At 37.0% G+C, this 17,967-nt stretch overlaps 1 protein-coding gene across 1 annotated transcript; it reads left to right on the forward strand.

Moving 5' to 3' along the window:
• The first annotated feature begins 4 nt into the window (after positions 1-4).
• On the forward strand, positions 5-17,021 carry LOC130747666 (alanine--tRNA ligase-like). The gene is made up of 23 exons (XM_057600664.1): positions 5-314; positions 704-942; positions 1,561-1,701; positions 2,394-2,540; positions 2,682-2,834; positions 3,614-3,743; positions 4,113-4,209; positions 4,456-4,576; positions 4,766-4,829; positions 11,150-11,196; positions 11,291-11,386; positions 11,540-11,641; positions 12,243-12,365; positions 13,520-13,651; positions 13,771-13,842; positions 13,931-14,006; positions 14,079-14,221; positions 14,295-14,403; positions 14,482-14,669; positions 15,274-15,363; positions 15,499-15,681; positions 15,843-16,019; positions 16,621-17,021. Exons 1-23 carry the CDS (start codon positions 32-34, stop codon positions 16,690-16,692), a joined length of 2,985 nt encoding a protein of 994 aa, XP_057456647.1. The 5' UTR covers positions 5-31; the 3' UTR covers positions 16,693-17,021.
• Positions 17,022-17,967: the final 946 nt, after the last annotated feature.

Here is a 17,967-nt window from a genome sequence, read left to right on the forward strand (position 1 = left end):
TTAAGACAGAGGCCACATTATGAGCGAGTGAATGAAAAGAGGACACTACTTGACTCTGCTCATATCCTCTCTTCGTAACCGTAACCCTCCTCCGTTAGCGCCGCCACCTTCATTCCATTTTCGCGGCGTCTCCTCCTCTTCCAGATCTCCGGCCACCGCCATGCCTGGACCAGACGCTCTCGATTTGGAGTGGCCGGCGAAGCGCGTCAGAGACACCTTCGTCAACTTCTTCAAGGAAAGCAAGAACCATGTGTACTGGCAGTCTAGCCCTGTCGTTCCCTTCAACGACCCCACCCTCCTCTTTGCCAACGCTGGTACTCTTCTTCTCTTCCCTCTGTTATTGCATCACTCTCATGTGTCTGTGTGTGTGACTGAATGAAATGAATTAACTATGTCGATTTTCAGAATTCTATTTGTTTTTCCAAAGTCTGTGTCAATCGTGTAACGTACCCTGAATTGGTATATGATAATCTATTAGCTTCTTAGTAATCATGCCTTGTGTTCTGTGTAAATTGTGGCATGTTTGGAAATACTTTAGTTCTACAATTGATTATGGGAAGAAGCTTATCAAAATCAATTTTGGGATGAGGATTTCCTTTTGTATTAATTTGTTGTGGATAGCTTGCATTGGTGATTGTATATTGTTAATTTTTTAAAAAATATATACAGTATTGATTATTAAGGATTCGTCGTGGAATGACAGGTATGAACCAGTTCAAGCCAATATTTCTGGGAACTGCTGATCCAAACACTGACTTGAGCAAGCTGTCTCGTGCTTGCAATACCCAAAAATGCATACGAGCTGGTGGTAAACACAATGATCTTGACGATGTAGGAAAAGATACCTACCATCACACCTTCTTTGAGATGCTCGGCAATTGGTCGTTTGGGGATTACTTTAAAACAGAAGCCATTGGCTGGGCGTGGGAACTTCTAACCAAAGTATGCTTTATCAATTAGTTTTTTTTTGGGATTTAAATCTTGCTTTCTTGAATTATGATCCCTTTCGCGACAGAAGGTGTTCTGTGCTTGTGAATGATTTCTAAGGAACTAGTAGCTAGTAACTGAAGCTAACCATAATGGGCTATGTAGGTTGATTCTTCTATGTTACCAGGCTTTTGTTCTGCTTAAATGCCTTTTGGTGTTCAGATCTCATTAGTAGTAATGTTCTTCAATTGGTAATTGCATCATTGTGTAACTAACCTCTACTTCCATTGTGCCAATTGCACCATGCCTACCTGTACTGCACTGGGTTTCATTTGAGGAAGAATGACATTTGTGACTTATATACGATAATGATCAATATCAGTTGGGAAATTGTAAATCCTGATTGAATTTTATGTTCACTTGCTAATTGTGTTTAAATTAGTAATCTCATCCAAATAAAATGTTAGTTAGAATGTTCTATTCAATTTGATATGCTCGCTAGTCGTTGTTGTTTTAGGTGACCTTTTTTTTGTGGTAGTGTCGTATGCAATATAACCAAATGGAGAAGTTGATAGCTATTTAATACCTCAATTCATGTAATGTATGATTGTATCTTTTACTTGTTTTTTGCAGGTTTATAAATTACCATCAGATCGGATTTATGCAACCTATTTTGGTGGTGATGAGAAGGCTGGTCTTGCCCCTGATACTGAGGCTAGAGATATATGGTTACAGTTTTTGCCACCTGGACGGGTGCTTCCTTTTGGCTGTAAAGTATGGTTTCGTTAATCACTATGTTTTCTCTTAAGTATGTAGAGTGGAATATGTTGATAACACATGCAAGTTATATTTAATATTATGGTGAACATTATATGCAATATTTTGATAAAATACTTTGCAATTTCTATATTTGAAAAGATTGTTGTAACTTGTAAGCTGCGCATAAGCATTGTTATCAAAACTGGATTGGACTATCCGGTTCGACTGGTTAAGCTAGGAACTGATTAGGTATTTGGTCCATTTAATTCAAAAAAACCGGTTGATTCAGATTCAGTCAGAAATGGTCCACAATATGTGGAAACTGGTGGTTCAGCCCTGGTTTGAACCAATCAGTTCAACTTTTAATTTAACTTAAAATGTTTTGCAGTCAAATAAATGTCCAATGCAATGCCAAGATACGACGACATGATTATTGATTTTTATCTTATAAGACATGCAATATGCTCATTTTATATTACTTTAAATTTTGATTTGGCTTGATTTCTTAATATTTCATGTTAATTTATTTCTTAATATAATATATAATATATAGTAATAACAGGGTTTTCACTAGTTCACAAACCAATCCAGTTTTAGAGCCATTTGTAGTGTCTGGGATTAAATTTGTGTTAAAAAAGTTTCACTTTGATACTAAGTTGTCTCTGGAGTGTATCTTTATATATAACTAGGTTTGTATGTTTTGATAGGACAATTTCTGGGAGATGGGTGATACTGGTCCTTGTGGACCTTGCACAGAAATACATTTTGACAGAATCGGTAACCGTGACGCTGCATCATTGGTTAATAATGATGATCCTACCTGCATTGAGATATGGAACCTTGTCTTTATTCAGGTATTTAATTGATTTATAGGGGGGACTTACTCCCTCAAATGTACTTTAGAAGTTTGTATTACTAGAATCCATTTTAGCATGCAACTTCTTCAATCCCTGTAAAATGCATCTAATTTGTTTCTCTTTGTATGTCTCTTACAGTTCAATAGGGAGGCTGATGTCTCTCTTAAATCTCTGCCTGCAAAGCATGTTGATACAGGAATGGGTTTTGAACGATTGACCTCTATACTACAGAACAAAATGAGCAATTATGACACCGACGTCTTCTTGCCTATCTTTGATGCTATTCAGCTGGTAAGTTGATATAGGCATTAAAACTTTCCTTACATTTTTTTATCAGTAATTTTGTTTAGCCTTTAACTGTATGATATCTGAATTTGAAATTTTGAATTGTAATTCTTGTAATGGAGTGTTACTTATTGCCCTTGATAAAGCAATGTGTATATAGTATATACATGGTAGAGAGCCGAGAGAGGATTTCCAGATTTGTCTGGACCAACAATTATTCCTTTCCCGAAATAAGTTTTAGTGAAACTTTCAAATATATAATCTTTGCAAGTTTATTTGAAGTGATATAAACGAGTAATTACATGAGTGTTGAGCTCATACTCCTTGTAATCTTCATTTGTCACCATGTTTTTTCCCCTGTTTAGCAGCTTTTTGTCTTGGACATAAAAAACATGTAGTTCCCCGTAGGTCGAACCACAATAAGTTCCATGCCTGATTTTCTCATTGTTTTCTGTCTGTGGAACCTTGTTACAACTTACATTTTACTACACTACCTGTGTCTAGATTTACTTTTGCATTCACTCTTGCTGCCTCTTGTGATATTTCTACATCTTTGTACAGCTTCTTAAAGTCTACCTTAAAAGAGAATCTATTAAGCAAATTGTAAATTCTACTTGCTATTGTCAAATGCTCCTTATTATTTCAGTGTTATTAGCTACCTATATATATAGTTGACACTCAATTGTTTTGACAAGTCGTGGCTTATAACTCAATGTACTTTTTCAAATTCCATTAATGGTTGTATGGTTTTTTATTTGAATTTTTTTTGTGTAAAACATTTAAAGGCAACTGGTGCTCGGCCATATTCTGGGAAAGTTGGAGCAGATGATGCAGATAAAGTTGACATGGCATACAGAGTTGTTGCCGATCACATCAGAACTCTGTCATTTGCTATTGCTGATGGGTCTCGCCCTGGTAGGTTATTGTAGACCTGCTACCTTTGCTGACAATTTTTCCCTTCACAGTTCATAAATTTCGACTTTTTGGCTTCATCAATTTGCTGCCCCCCCTCGTCTTGAGCGAGGCCTGTTCTTCAAAGATAGTGTTGTACCCTGTAAAGAGATGCACTAATATGATATATTCCCTTTAACCCATTTATTTAAGCTTTTGACCTCTATATTTTTAGTTGTCTATGTTACAAGCTGCAGAACAGTTTGTCTGTTTAACTTTATTTAACTCTCTTTCTTTGAAGATTAGCATCTCTACCTTGTATGTTTTTTTAATGATAGAGGGACTTCCCATCTTAAATATGTTATTTATTTATTTATTTATTTTTCTTTGAAGGTAATGAGGGCCGTGAGTATGTTCTGAGGCGTATACTCCGTCGAGCTGTTCGGTATGGACGTGAAGTGCTAAAAGCTAAAGAGGGATTTTTCAATGGGTATGTACAAGGGTTAAGCACTTCAAGCTGTTGTCAGAATCTAGATCTAAAACGTTCTTGCCTGATCCTTCATCCCAGTGATATATGAATAGTGGAAACTTATATTATCTGTTATTGTAAATTTATTTGTTTTAAAAAATCCATTTTGTTATGGGTATCTGATCATTGATTCCAGGTGTGCATAAAATTATTAACATACATTCTGTTTGTAAAATGCTTTTCTGTCCTCAATTTTGCTGTTTCTAGGCTTGTAAGCGTTGTGGTGAATGTGATGGGTGATGTTTTTACTGAGCTAAAACAACAGGAAGCGCACATTAGGGACATAGTTAAAGAGGAGGAGGAAAGTTTTGGCAGAACATTAATTAAGGTGAGGGGCATATACATCAAGATGTTTATATGGGCTTTCACTTGTCAATATCCTTGACGTCATTATTTAGTTTCTTGAAAACTTGATGTTTTACCATTTGTCAGTGGGTTGTTTTCTGATTTTTCCTTTACTCATTATATGTTTAAAAAGTAAAAATAAAGCAAAACCTAACTGTTTTTACTTCTCCAGGGGATTGAAAAATTTGAGTCATCTGTTCGACATGTTCAGGGAAAGCTTCTGAGTGGGGAGGCAAGTAGAATCTGTATTTTCAGTGCTACTTAGTTGTCATATTTGCTTATTTTCTTACATTTTTTTTCACTTTTCCTAGTTACTTATTTTTCTTGGGTTTTTGCAAGTATATGCAGAAAACATTTAATCTTTAATCAAACAAATAAATTTCTGAAATTTTTCTTTGCTCTACTTTTTTATAGTGTATTAATATTTATTGTCTTTGGAAAGTCAATTAAATGAAATTCTAATTTTTTTAGGGATCAGTACTGCTTTTTGGCATACTGCAGTTAGGTGTTAATAATTTGATGCTTATAACTTGTTAAGATCCTACATTGACTAGGGATATTGCCAAAGTAGTCCTAATAAAGGGCAAGAGGATTCTCGCCCCTAAGCTAGCTTTTAGTATAGAGCTTGACCTAGCCCAAATTCTTAAGATAACTTCTCAGTTCTCTCCAGGGCTGTGTTAATGAGTTCATTTTTTGGGTAGTATAAGACTGTTGTAATGAAAGAGCAAGTATTAGAGTAATATAGTTACTGCTATGTTAGTGTTACTGTTTAGTGTTATTAGGTAAATGCTGACTGCTATGTTAGTGTTACTGTTTAGTGTTATTAGGTAAATGCTGACTGTGTTCTGTTCAGTTAGTTATGCCTAGCTGGCAGGTTTGTTAGAGAGTTAGTTACATGCTTAGCTGTCAAAGCTTAGCTGTCAAGGTTAGTTAGAGTTAGCTTCTTCTGCAAGCTAACAAATCTCATAGTATAAATACTGTAATCTCTCTTGTATTCATCATCTTTTCAATCAATGAAATTCAGTTGAAGATTTTCAACATGGTATCAAGAGCTGAGTACGATCCTTGAAGATCTCTCTCTCTAGATTTTCGTTTTTCTTCTTTCTTCTTCAATCACCATGGCTGATGAAGGTCATGCACAAGGAACTGCAGTTCCTGTTCCAGTTGCGGTTCTTCAACCACAATTGGCCTCTTCTTCTCTGGTTCACAAGCTTGTTCTGAAGCTTGATGATTCCAATTTTCTCTCATGGAAGCAGCACGTTGAAGGCATCGTTAGAACTCATCGATTGCAGAATTTTCTTGTTCATCCTGATATTCCTCCTCGATTTCTCAGTGAGGAGGATCGCGTGAATGCAGTAGAGAATCCTGCATATCAGGTATGGGATCAACAGGATTCTGCTTTGTTCACCTGGCTTCTCTCGTCTCTGTCTTCATCAGTGCTTCCAACTGTTGTCAACTGCACTCAGTCCTGGCAGATCTGGGAAGCTGTGCTTGATTTCTTTCAAGCACAATCGCTTGCACAATCGACGCAGTTGCGATCGGAATTGAGATCCATAACCAAGGGATCAAAGACTGCGTCTGAGTTCCTCAAGCGAATCAAGGCCATCGTCAATGCTCTGATCTCGATCGGAGATCCTGTATCGTTTCGCGAGCACCTTGAAGCGATTTTTGATGGTCTTCCCGATGAATATAGTCATCTCATGACTATCATCTACAGTCGCGAGTTCCCTTGCACGATCTCGCAAGCTGAAGCTATGGTTATCTCGCATGAAGCGCGTCTTGAGCGTTCTCGCACGCGTCAGTTGAGTGCGAATCCTCCGTCAGCGCTCCTTTCTCAAGCTGCGCCACCGGCGACGCAACCTGCACCGGCGTCGTCGTCTTCTTCATCAACGTCGTCGCCGGCGACCTCTGAGGCTAACTATGCTTCAGGTTCCTCTGAAAACACCTACGATGATCGTTCCTATGATAATCGCGGCAGTTATGGTGGTTCTCGTGGTGGTTATGGTGGTCGCAATGGCAGTAACAACTCTCGCGGTGGAAGAGGAGGAAATCGAAGTGTTCAATGCCAGATTTGCAAGAAGTATGGGCATGATGCTAGTGTTTGCTATCATCGCGGTTCATCATCTGGTTCTACTGGTTCTACTGGCATGTTTGGCATGCAGCCAACTGGTTTTGGTATGCCACTACCTATGCATTCTCAGATGATGCCTCAGTTTGGATTCTCTCCCTTTTGTGGTGTTCCACAGTTTGGTGTACCTTCTCAGTTTGGTACATCACAGTATGGAGGCTTTCCAAACATGTTTGGTCAATTTCCTCAAGGTTTAGGCATGGGAAATTTTGCTCAGCAGTTTGGTTTCCAACCATCTGGAGGTTCACAGTGGAACTCTTCTCAGTTTTCTGGTGGATCAAGACCTGGAAATCCTCCAGTTAGAGCTCCACAGGCTATGCTTACTGGACCTACTTCATCTACTACTGGTTCTCACACTCCTGCTGCAGCGAATCTTAGCTCATGGTTTCCAGATTCTGGAGCTACACATCATGTTACCAATGATGCCTCAGTTGTTTCTGACAGTGTTTCCCTAAATGGTAATGATCATATCTACATGGGAAATGGACAAGGTTTGCCTATTATTTCTGTTGGACATGCCTCTTTTCCATCTCCTTATCATAAACACACCACACTCACTATGAATAATTTGCTTCTAGTTCCTAACATCACAAAGAACTTAGTTAGTGTAAGCAAGTTTGCTCGAGATAATCATGTCTTTTTTGAGTTTCACTCATCCTACTGTGTTGTCAAATGTCAGGAAACTTCTAGGGTTTTGCTCAAAGGAACTGTTGGTCCTGATGGTTTATACAATTTTGAAGGGATGCATGTTCCAACCCTTCCTCCAGCTTCATCTGTTTCATCTACATCTGTTTCACCAGTAGCTGCTCCATCTGTCTTCTCTGTTTCAGTTCCTTTGTCAAATGTATCTAGTGCTAGTTCATCTTCAAGTGTACCTAGTGCTAGTTCATTTTCTCTTGTGTCTTCTGTTAATAATGTAGATCCTACTGCCTATGATTTGTGGCATTGTAGGCTAGGTCATCCTCATCATGAGGCTTTACATTCTGCTTTGTCCAAATGTAATATATCCTTGTCTAATAAAGCAAAATTTTCTAAATGTTCAGCTTGTTGTGTAGCAAAGTCTCACAAGTTACCCTCTTCCTCTTCTACTACTGTTTATGCTACACCTTTAGAGCTTGTTTTTGCTGACTTATGGGGCCCTTCCTCCATTGAGTCTTCTTGTGGTTACTCTTACTTTTTAACTTGTGTTGATGCTTACTCTCGTTTCACATGGATTTATCCACTTAGGCACAAATCTGAAACTTCCCCTGTTTTTCTTCAGTTCCAAGCTATGGTAGAGTTAAGATTTAATCTGAAAATTAAGGCTGTCCAAACAGATAATGGCACTGAATTTAAACCTTTACAATCTCATTTTGCTAAGCTTGGCATAGTGCATAGATTGACTTGCCCCTACACACACCATCAAAATGGTAGTGTTGAAAGGAAGCATCGCCATATCATAGAAACTGGCCTTTCATTACTTGCCTTTGCTAAAATGCCTTCTCAATATTGGGATCATGCATTCCTGGCTGCAGTTTTTCTTATTAATCGTCTTCCTACTACTGTTTTGGCCAATGAGAGTCCTTATTTCAAGTTGTTCAAGACTCTTCCTGATTACAAGATACTTAGGGTGTTTGGTTGTGCTTGTTACCCTCACTTAAGGCCTTATACACACTCTAAGCTGTCACTCAGGTCCAAGGAATGTGTGTTTGTTGGTTACTCATCATCTCATCAAGGGTACAAATGCATGGATGGTGATGGTAGGATTTTTGTGTCAAGGGATGTTATTTTTGATGAAGTTAAATTCCCCTATCCTACCCTGTTTTCCTCTGCTGGGTCTGATTCATCTGCACATGGAATCACTTCAGAAATTCCTGTTTTAGCTTCTCAAGTTCCTGTTCAGCACCAGCAGCCCTTTCAAGGTCAAGACTCGGTTGCAGCCTCTTCTTCTGGGAATTCTTCTCAGGCTGAAGCTTCTGTTCAGCAACAATCTCCACCTACACCAGCAGCTACTGCCACTGAAGTAGCTTCAACTGGTTCTTCCTCTTCTGCTCCTCTTCCTCAGCCAGTGGGAAATACTCACCCTATGCAGACAAGAGCAAAATCTGGCATAGTCATGCCCAGATTATTTCCAACTTTACTGCTTACTCAAGCTGAACCAGCTACCACCAAGCAAGCACTCAAAGATCCTAAGTGGTTAGCTGCAATGAAGGCTGAATATGATGCATTGCTTGCTAACAATACATGGACATTGGTTCCACTTCCCAGGGATAGGAAGCCAATTGGTTGTAAATGGGTTTTTAGGGTGAAGGAAAATGCAGATGGCACCATCAATAGGTATAAGGCCAGACTTGTGGCCAAAGGTTACCATCAAGTCAAGGGGTTTGATTATTCAGAAACCTTTTCCCCTGTGGTGAAGCCTATAACTATTAGGCTCATTCTTTCCCTGGCCATTACTAAGAGGTGGCATATTCATCAACTTGATGTGAATAATGCCTTTTTAAATGGAGCTCTTCAAGAGGAGGTATACATGCAGCAACCAAGTGGATTTCAGCATGAAGACAAATCTCTTGTTTGCAGACTTAACAAAGCTCTTTATGGCCTTAAACAGGCCCCAAGAGCTTGGTTTGACAGATTGAAGTCAGCCCTTGTGAAGTATGGTTTTAAACCAAGTAGATGTGATCCATCTCTCTTCACTTTCTACACTCCAACTTGCTGCATCTACATACTAGTCTATGTAGATGATATTATCATTACAGGCAATTCCTTGCCTCTGGTTCAGAAAGTAGTGCAGAACCTCAACTCTGAATTTTCCTTGAAGCAATTAGGCCAACTTGACTACTTTCTTGGTGTTCAGGTGCATCATCTTCAGGACAGGTCCTTGCTTTTGACACAAACTAAATATATAACTGACCTTCTTGAAAGGGCAGAAAAGGGAGAGGCCAAGGGGATCTCTACTCCCATGGTTAGTGGAGCAAAACTCAGCAAATATGGAGCAGATTACTTTGCTGACCCAACTCTCTATAGATCAATAGTTGGTGCTCTCCAATATGCAACTTTAACAAGACCTGAGATCAGCTTTGCAGTTAACAAGGTCTGTCAGTTTCTAAGTCAGCCTCTAGAAGAGCATTGGAAGGCTGTTAAAAGAATCCTAAGATACCTTAAGGGTACTCTCTTTCATGGCCTGCACCTCAAGCCTTGTAGTTTGCACACTCCAGTCCCTCTTGTGGCCTTTTGTGATGCAGATTGGGGATCAGATCCTGATGACAGGAGATCCACCTCAGGCTCTTGTGTCTTTTTTGGTCCAAACCTTGTCTCTTGGAGCTCCAAGAAGCAAACCCTGGTGGCTAGATCGAGTACTGAAGCCGAATACAGGAGCCTAGCTAATACCTCTGCTGAACTGTTGTGGGTTCAGTCTCTTTTGCAGGAGTTGCAGATTCCTTTTTCTCCTCCTAGGGTGTTTTGTGATAACATGGGTGCAGTGGCTTTGACTCATAACCCAGTTCTTCACACTCGCACTAAACATATGGAGCTTGACATCTTCTTTGTGAGGGAAAAAGTTCTCAACAAGTCTCTTTTTGTGCATCACATTCCTTCTGTTGATCAGCTGGCAGATTTGTTTACCAAGGCTCTATCACCACTTCGTTTTGAAACTCTTCGTGACAAACTCAATGTGATTGAGAAATCACTTTCTCCCCCACCTTGAGTTTGAGGGGGCCTATTAGAGTAATATAGTTACTGCTATGTTAGTGTTACTGTTTAGTGTTATTAGGTAAATGCTGACTGCTATGTTAGTGTTACTGTTTAGTGTTATTAGGTAAATGCTGACTGTGTTCTGTTCAGTTAGTTATGCCTAGCTGGCAGGTTTGTTAGAGAGTTAGTTACATGCTTAGCTGTCAAAGCTTAGCTGTCAAGGTTAGTTAGAGTTAGCTTCTTCTGCAAGCTAACAAATCTCATAGTATAAATACTGTAATCTCTCTTGTATTCATCATCTTTTCAATCAATGAAATTCAGTTGAAGATTTTCAACAGCAAGGAAAGTACAATTAAGATGTCAAGATATCCCCCCATAATAAAATCAAAATATAACGTTGTGTTGTTAACAAATTGTCGAAACAGACATTTCTCTAATTGTTGCAAATTTTTGGCAAGTGTCTTCCTCTGATTCCAGGGTTTATGCCATTATAATTTTCCCATATGTTGGCCCTGAGTATAACAGATTTTTTTTTTGATGTTTTATCCAAAACATACAACTGCACATATTTTATCATATTGGTGACGAAGTTGCAGTTGAATCTTATACCTGATAATGCATGATTACACAAGTGTTTGATTCCATTTGAATAAGTGTCAATGTGTCATATAACTTAATATATTGATTTCCTTAGTTTTTTGTGAATAGGCCCACCCTAAGCTATTTCTCATGCAGCTGTCTCTTGATTACAGGAAGCATTTGTCTTGTGGGATACATTTGGGTTCCCGTTAGATCTGACTCAGGTAGGTGGTTTGTTTCACTGTAATAACATATGGAATTGGAATTGTAGATCTACTATGCCTTATTATTTTTCCTTAACAATTTTCTATTTGTCAGTTGATGGCTGAAGAAAAGGGATTACTTGTTGATGTGGAAGGTTTTAATAGTGCCATGGAAGCTGCAAGAGAGAGATCAAGAAATGCTCAAACAAAGGTATCTTGGTTTTTTGAATTTATCTTTGAAGTTTCTTCTGAATTTTTAAGACACTCATCAAATCTCAAGTATAAACAAAAAAAATGACTAAAAATTAAACTCATTCATTCTTTTTCCCCTGCTCCCTTTCAAACTTTCTTGTGTTATTTTCAGCAAGCTGGTGGTGCCATTGTCATGGATGCTGATGCTACCTCTGCATTGCACAAAAAAGGCATTCTCCCAACAGATGATAGCTTCAAATATGTTTGGTTCAAGGTAAGAATTTTGTTTTTTTTAGGAGGGGGATTTAAGACAATTTAATAGTGAAGGAGGTGACCAAGGGATAAGAACAGTTTTTTTCCATTTATAACCATACCATAAAATTTAAGAGTGAAGTCATACATAAGAGGCTTCCTGAATTCACGTAATGTGAACATCACTAGAACAATTCTGAATGCCTAACTTATACAACTACAAGCACTCCATTTCAGCCACTGACACCAAAGTCAATTATGAGTACTGCATTTACGTGAACTGAAGTTTTTATGCCCCTTGTTCTAGCCAAAATCCTTTTCTTTGTTGGACTTAAAACTAGCCTCCCAATTTACTTAATGTTGCTCTTAGTACCCAAATCCCAGCCCCTTACCAAAAGGAAGTCGCTTTTGATCTTCTCTATTATATATCAGCTATTGAATATAGAAAAGCGTGAAGGTATACTAGATGTAGAAGGTTTTGATCTTCTCTATGTATTGACTTGTGGTTATAGGTTGAGCCGTTGCATTAGACTCCACGCTATCTGTTTATCCACTTGATATTCTTTATAAACCGACTACCCTGCCTTCCATTGATATATAGTCTTCTCCATTTCTTTTCTCAGGACCATCAGAGTGGGGTAAAAGCAATATATACTGGTTCTGAGTTTGTGGATTCTGTTAATACTGATGGTGACATCGGTGTTATTCTGGAATCTACAAGCTTCTATGCTGAGCAAGGTGGTCAGGTATTAAGCCTTGCAAATAGTTTATATTTATTTTGCATGTTCGTTTGATTTGCTTTAATTAAAAGTTATGTTAGTCATTTGTTCACTTATAAACTTACTTTTGGCAATTAAATATGATGAAGTTTCTGGAACATATTTGTTTTATTTTTAAATTTTTGTTTTCTTCTACAATTTATACATAGTTTTAATCCATCTGGTTTTCAAATTTATCTAACTTCCTCCTCTTGATGAAGTCAGTCAACAGATTTTACTAACAGCTGCATAATATATTATATAATGGGAATCATATTGAATGGCTGACAAATTCTTTGAATGGTATAGGTGTTGCTGTCAGCCATCTTTGTGTGTAGCATTTTGCTTTCTTGTTCATGAAATAGTGTAGATGCATGAGTATGAATCTTAAGAAGGACAATGGCTGGCCTACTGTGGTTATTCGTATCCATTACCTTGCTTGTATGATGAGCTAAAGAGTTTATTATAAAAATCTAAGTTTAGAGGAAAATTAGTAAGTATGACATCGTTTATGATAGAAGAAAGTAATAATTGGATACTTGGTGTAGAAGTTATTTCATCAAGATTTCATCTTTTAAAGGATTTAATGATTATGGTATATAAAGTGATTTATTTCTTTGATATTTATGTAAACCAAAAGCTATTTTACATTTTGTTATAATTATAATAAATATGGTTTCCCCTTAATATTGTCTCTCATATATTGTAACAGCTTTTTTCTGAAAACTACTCAAAGTATCTTATTGAATAAAGCTTATCCAGACACCTTAAAAAATTTCAAAACAAATTTTTTAATATTTTTTTTTCGAGAAAAAGGCTTACACAAACAGATTTTAAGTTTAACAATTAACGTAGCAAATTTCAAGCAATAGAAATCATTGTAATATAATAGAAGAGTGTTTTGGCAATGCAAAACTTAAATGTAACTAAAACATTTGTAATATAAGTTTATAAGACGTTTTGAATTATGATAAATCAGGATACTATTGATTTTGCTAAAAGAAATTAAGCAAATTGGCTATATTCTTCAATGTGGACAAATTGACAAAGGACCACTAGTTGAAAAACATAAAGAAAATATTCCACTCCCAAAATTTATCAATATTATGTATGTGATGCATTTTCCCTTTTCATTTACTCAGATTTTTGACACTGGATCACTTGAGTGTCAACATGCTTCATTTCAAGTTCGTAATGTTCAAGTTTTTGGAGGCTTTGTCCTTCACATTGGTAATGGAACTGGTATCTCTGTTGGTGACAAAGTAGTATGTAAGGTATTGTTTTTCCTTTTCCCCGTTTTGCTTCAAATTCCTCTTTCTTTCGTTATTTTTGTTACTTTTTTGATGGTTTGTAGTTGTCTTTATTTATGTATGATCTTTCATTGCTGTTTCAGGTTGACTATGGAAGACGTGCCCTTATAGCCCCAAACCATACCTGCACACACATTTTAAATTTTGCTCTTCGGGTATGTTGAAAGTGCCCTTCAATGAAGCCTCACTAATACTTTCACTTACCTGTGTGGTGATTGTTGAAATTTCAAATGATGAATGCAGGAAGTACTAGGTGATCATGTTGACCAGAAAGGATCTATTGTTCTTCCTGAAAAATTGAGATATGATTTTTCTCATGGTAAGATTTATTCAGTAGGTGTTAGAATAATGTGACTGTGAAGAGTTATTATTTACTACGCTGCAATAATAGGCAAGCCTGTTGATGCTGATAACTTGAGGAGAATCGAGTCAATTGTTAATGAGCAAATAAAAGCTGAATTGGATGTAAATGCAAAGGAGGTTACTCTTGCCGATGCCAAGCGAATCAATGGTTTGCGAGCTGTTTTTGGAGAAGTAAGTAACATAATTTCACTGAACGTTGTTGCTCATCCAGGATCTTGTTCTTCAATATTCTGCTCTGATGTAGGTCTATCCTGATCCGGTTCGAGTTGTATCAGTTGGAGAAAAAGTTGAGGATCTCCTTGCTGATCCCGGGAATGATAAATGGTTATCGATATCATCAGAATTATGTGGCGGTAAATATGATAGCTAATACTTCCTTTGAAACTTCCTTTCTGAGTTTCTGTTTGAGATTTCATTTTTACTTGATCTAGGTACCCATATTTCAAACACACGTGAGGCTAAAGCCTTTGCACTTTTGTCTGAGGAGGGAATTGCAAAAGGAATCCGCAGAATAACAGCTGTTACAACTGAGCGTGCTTATGACGCAATGAAAACGGCCGATGAATTTGAGCAGGAAGTAGATCATGCAGCTAAATTAGAAGGAAGTTTGCTGGAAGAGGTTGGTGTCTTGTGTGTGGTTTCTTTTTGTTCTATTGCATTAGGCTTGTGTTTTTTCCCATTCTAGTTGCTTTGGCCTGTTCAACCAATTGGACCTTGAATTCAAACGGACTCATAAAATGACAACTCTGAACCTAAGATGAAGAAGGTCTATTGGAGCCTCTTCAATATACTGGAAAGCATTGAAATACTCACGAAAATGAAAACCTCATCGTTTTGCGTTCCTGAGACACTAGTAGTTGCTCCCTTATACATTTCTTTGATTGCTCAAATACAACCAGTCCAAACATTTTTCTTTTCAAGAGCCTTTTACAAAACCTTTAAACAATTCTAGTTAGACTATCATGTATTCTAATAAACTCAACATTTTTTCCCAACTCCTTTACTCTATTCGAACATGTATTTTAATTGATTTGTCTGTGCTGGGCTTTGGGAGTATGATGACCGAAGCTGGTAACACCTGAACACACTCACATGATTCTCTCTTGCTCTCTTTCTTTTTCTTTGCATTATTGACACTGATTTTTGTAGCAGGCAGATTTGCAGAGTATGCTTCTTTTCCAAAATTGTAATTAGTGGACTTGCTATTTTCCCTTTTGTCACAGAAAGTTTCATATCTGAAAAGCAATGTGGAAACATTATCAATTCCAGCAGCCAAGAAAGCTGACATCAAGACCAAGATAGCCCGGCTTCAGGTATAATATATAATGGAATAAATTATGGTCTTTATGCCTTCTCCCCTGTTGCACTATTGTATCTTTTTTAATTGATGTGCTTTCATTTGCTCATGAATGAAGTCTTGTATTATAATAATATCATAATTCACGTAGGATCAAGTGAGAAAAGCACAAAAGCAGGTTGCCGAAGAGAACAAACGTAAAGCTGTAACAATCACAGTTGAGAAGGCTGAACTCGCTGCTTCAGACGGGAAAAAATTCTGCATATCTCATGTTGATGTTGGTCTGGATGTAGCTGCAGTTCGTGAGGCCGTTACGAAAGTCATGGACCAGAAGGTATTTGCTTATTTTTAATGTATTTAGAAACTATCTTGGTCTTCAGCATTGTATTATGTTGGTCTTGTTTTGGAACTCCATGAAGTCACCTTGTGTCCTCAGCAATTATATTTCCTGTTAACTTCAAATAGTAACTTGTAGCTATGCTGGCTTATGAACAGGGGTTATCCGTGATGGTTTTTAGCACTGATAAATCTACCAACAAGGCTGTTATTTGTGCTGGGGTTCCGGAGAAAGGAGATAAAGGTAAGCTAGATGTGTCAGAGTGGCTGAGTAATGCTTTGGAGCCACTAAAAGGGAGATGTGGTAAAGGAAAAGGTGGTCTTGCAACAGGACAGGTAAGTATTTGTGTGATTACAAATTGTCACGTTTTTAGTAAATATACTAATAATTGCTATTATGGTATGGGAATATTTAATTCTTGCATATATCTTTGATATTCAATAATTTATACCACTTTAAGCATTAGAAGTAGTGGTTTGAGGATTGTGCTCAGGATCTGCTTGTAGGAGGAACTTCAAAAAAAAGGGTTGGGGGGTTTCCCTAAAATACGGTTCTCACGTATATCAGCATCAAATATTTAACTAGGCTCCTAAACAACTTTCATTTCGATTAAATGATTTTTGGGATCTAATCCTCCAATTCCGCCATGGACTGTGTTAATCTTTCTTGCTTATGATATGAAGAATATGGTCATGATATTGCTGTCGATTGTATTTTAGACTTGATTTCAACAATCATAGTAGCAATTTGGTTGCTTACTTAGTAGGTTCAGAAATGTTAAATTGAAATTGGCTTAATATAATTTACCATGAATATGAGTTGACTGGAAGTTATCCTTATTTCGTACCAAACATGTAGAAAATGTACATGAATTTCGCATGTGGCATGTTGTATTAGAGATCATACTGATTTTGCTTACGCTCTATTGTTTTCCAGGGTACCGATGCTTCACACGTAAATGAGGCTATGGACTTTGCTACAAAATTTGCATCCATGAAATTAACTTAATGGTATATGTGGTGAATGCATTATCTTTCGTATAATCATTCAGAAGGAAGGGGGCTTTGTGGTAACTATTAGATCAAGATCACAGATTTCTAATTTTTGTGCCTGATATTTTCTTGGGTTATTGCCTTAGAGTTTTTTTATTATTATAGAAGCATGTATTATTTCACAATACATTAGAAATTGCTTTGATGTTAGCAGGCAATATATTTTCAGATATTCTGAAAATTTAAACCTTTAGCTTTGTTGTTATTTGATTTGAACATGTTGATTTTACTGTACATCAACGATTGTGTTCATTGCAATTTTTCCATTAGAAACTTTGTATTTAATATGGTATTTGATATTCATTTTTTAAACTAAAAATGAAACGAGTAGGTAGATGCTTGAGTTTTGTACAAGAATAAGTTTGATACAATAAAATTATAGACCCAAAAACAAAAGTTTGATACAATATGGTATTTGATATTTGATTGCGCATTTTCTGCCTGGAATTGTTTACGTCTTTTATTTCTATTAATGATTCGGTTTTCACGGAATTGAATTTGAACTTTCACGTAGACAGGTAAAACATAATCAACATTTTTATATTTTAATCCAAACGAAATTGACAAGGTTATTTGTATTTAAGTTTTATTTGGGTTTGATTTATGCAAATCTTATGAAATAGGATACCGACAACTGCACACTCGACCTTTTATATATGGTTGTATAAAAGAGATACCAACAACTACTGCACAAACATGTTGATAAGAGGTAGATTTCAGATTTTGTAAATGGGAAAATTTGTATTAGTATTCAGTATATCTCGAAAAGAATTGATTCAGTTGGGAAAAACTTTGGAGATAAAAAAAGAGCAAGATTAGAAAAAAAAACAATGTAATGATAGAAACGGTGAGAATATAAGAAAACAATGGAATGGTAGATGTAATTAGCTATTTCAATCATCCGAACTCCAAAGCTATGAAATCTTCATCAGGATTACATACCAAATGCTTAAAAATGGTGGTGAATTGAAACTAGAAATTGTAGGACACTCTTGTTTATTCACGATGGCCAATTGACATAAACGGTGCTGTCCCAATAAAGATCTTACTATTCCATGGACCAGTTCTCCAATACAGGTGAGTTCCATTAAACAACACAACACTTCCATGCATCCAAGTGTTCAAGAGAAGCAGAGAAACACCCACAATTTGCGTGACAAAAAATTGATATTAGAATTCTCCGCTGTATGTTGAGGAAATATTCTTTGTTATATCTTTATTAGTTTGGATC

Source organism: Lotus japonicus, chromosome 3, assembly GCF_012489685.1.
Source record: "Lotus japonicus ecotype B-129 chromosome 3, LjGifu_v1.2".
In the NCBI taxonomy this organism is placed as follows: domain Eukaryota; kingdom Viridiplantae; phylum Streptophyta; class Magnoliopsida; order Fabales; family Fabaceae; genus Lotus; species Lotus japonicus.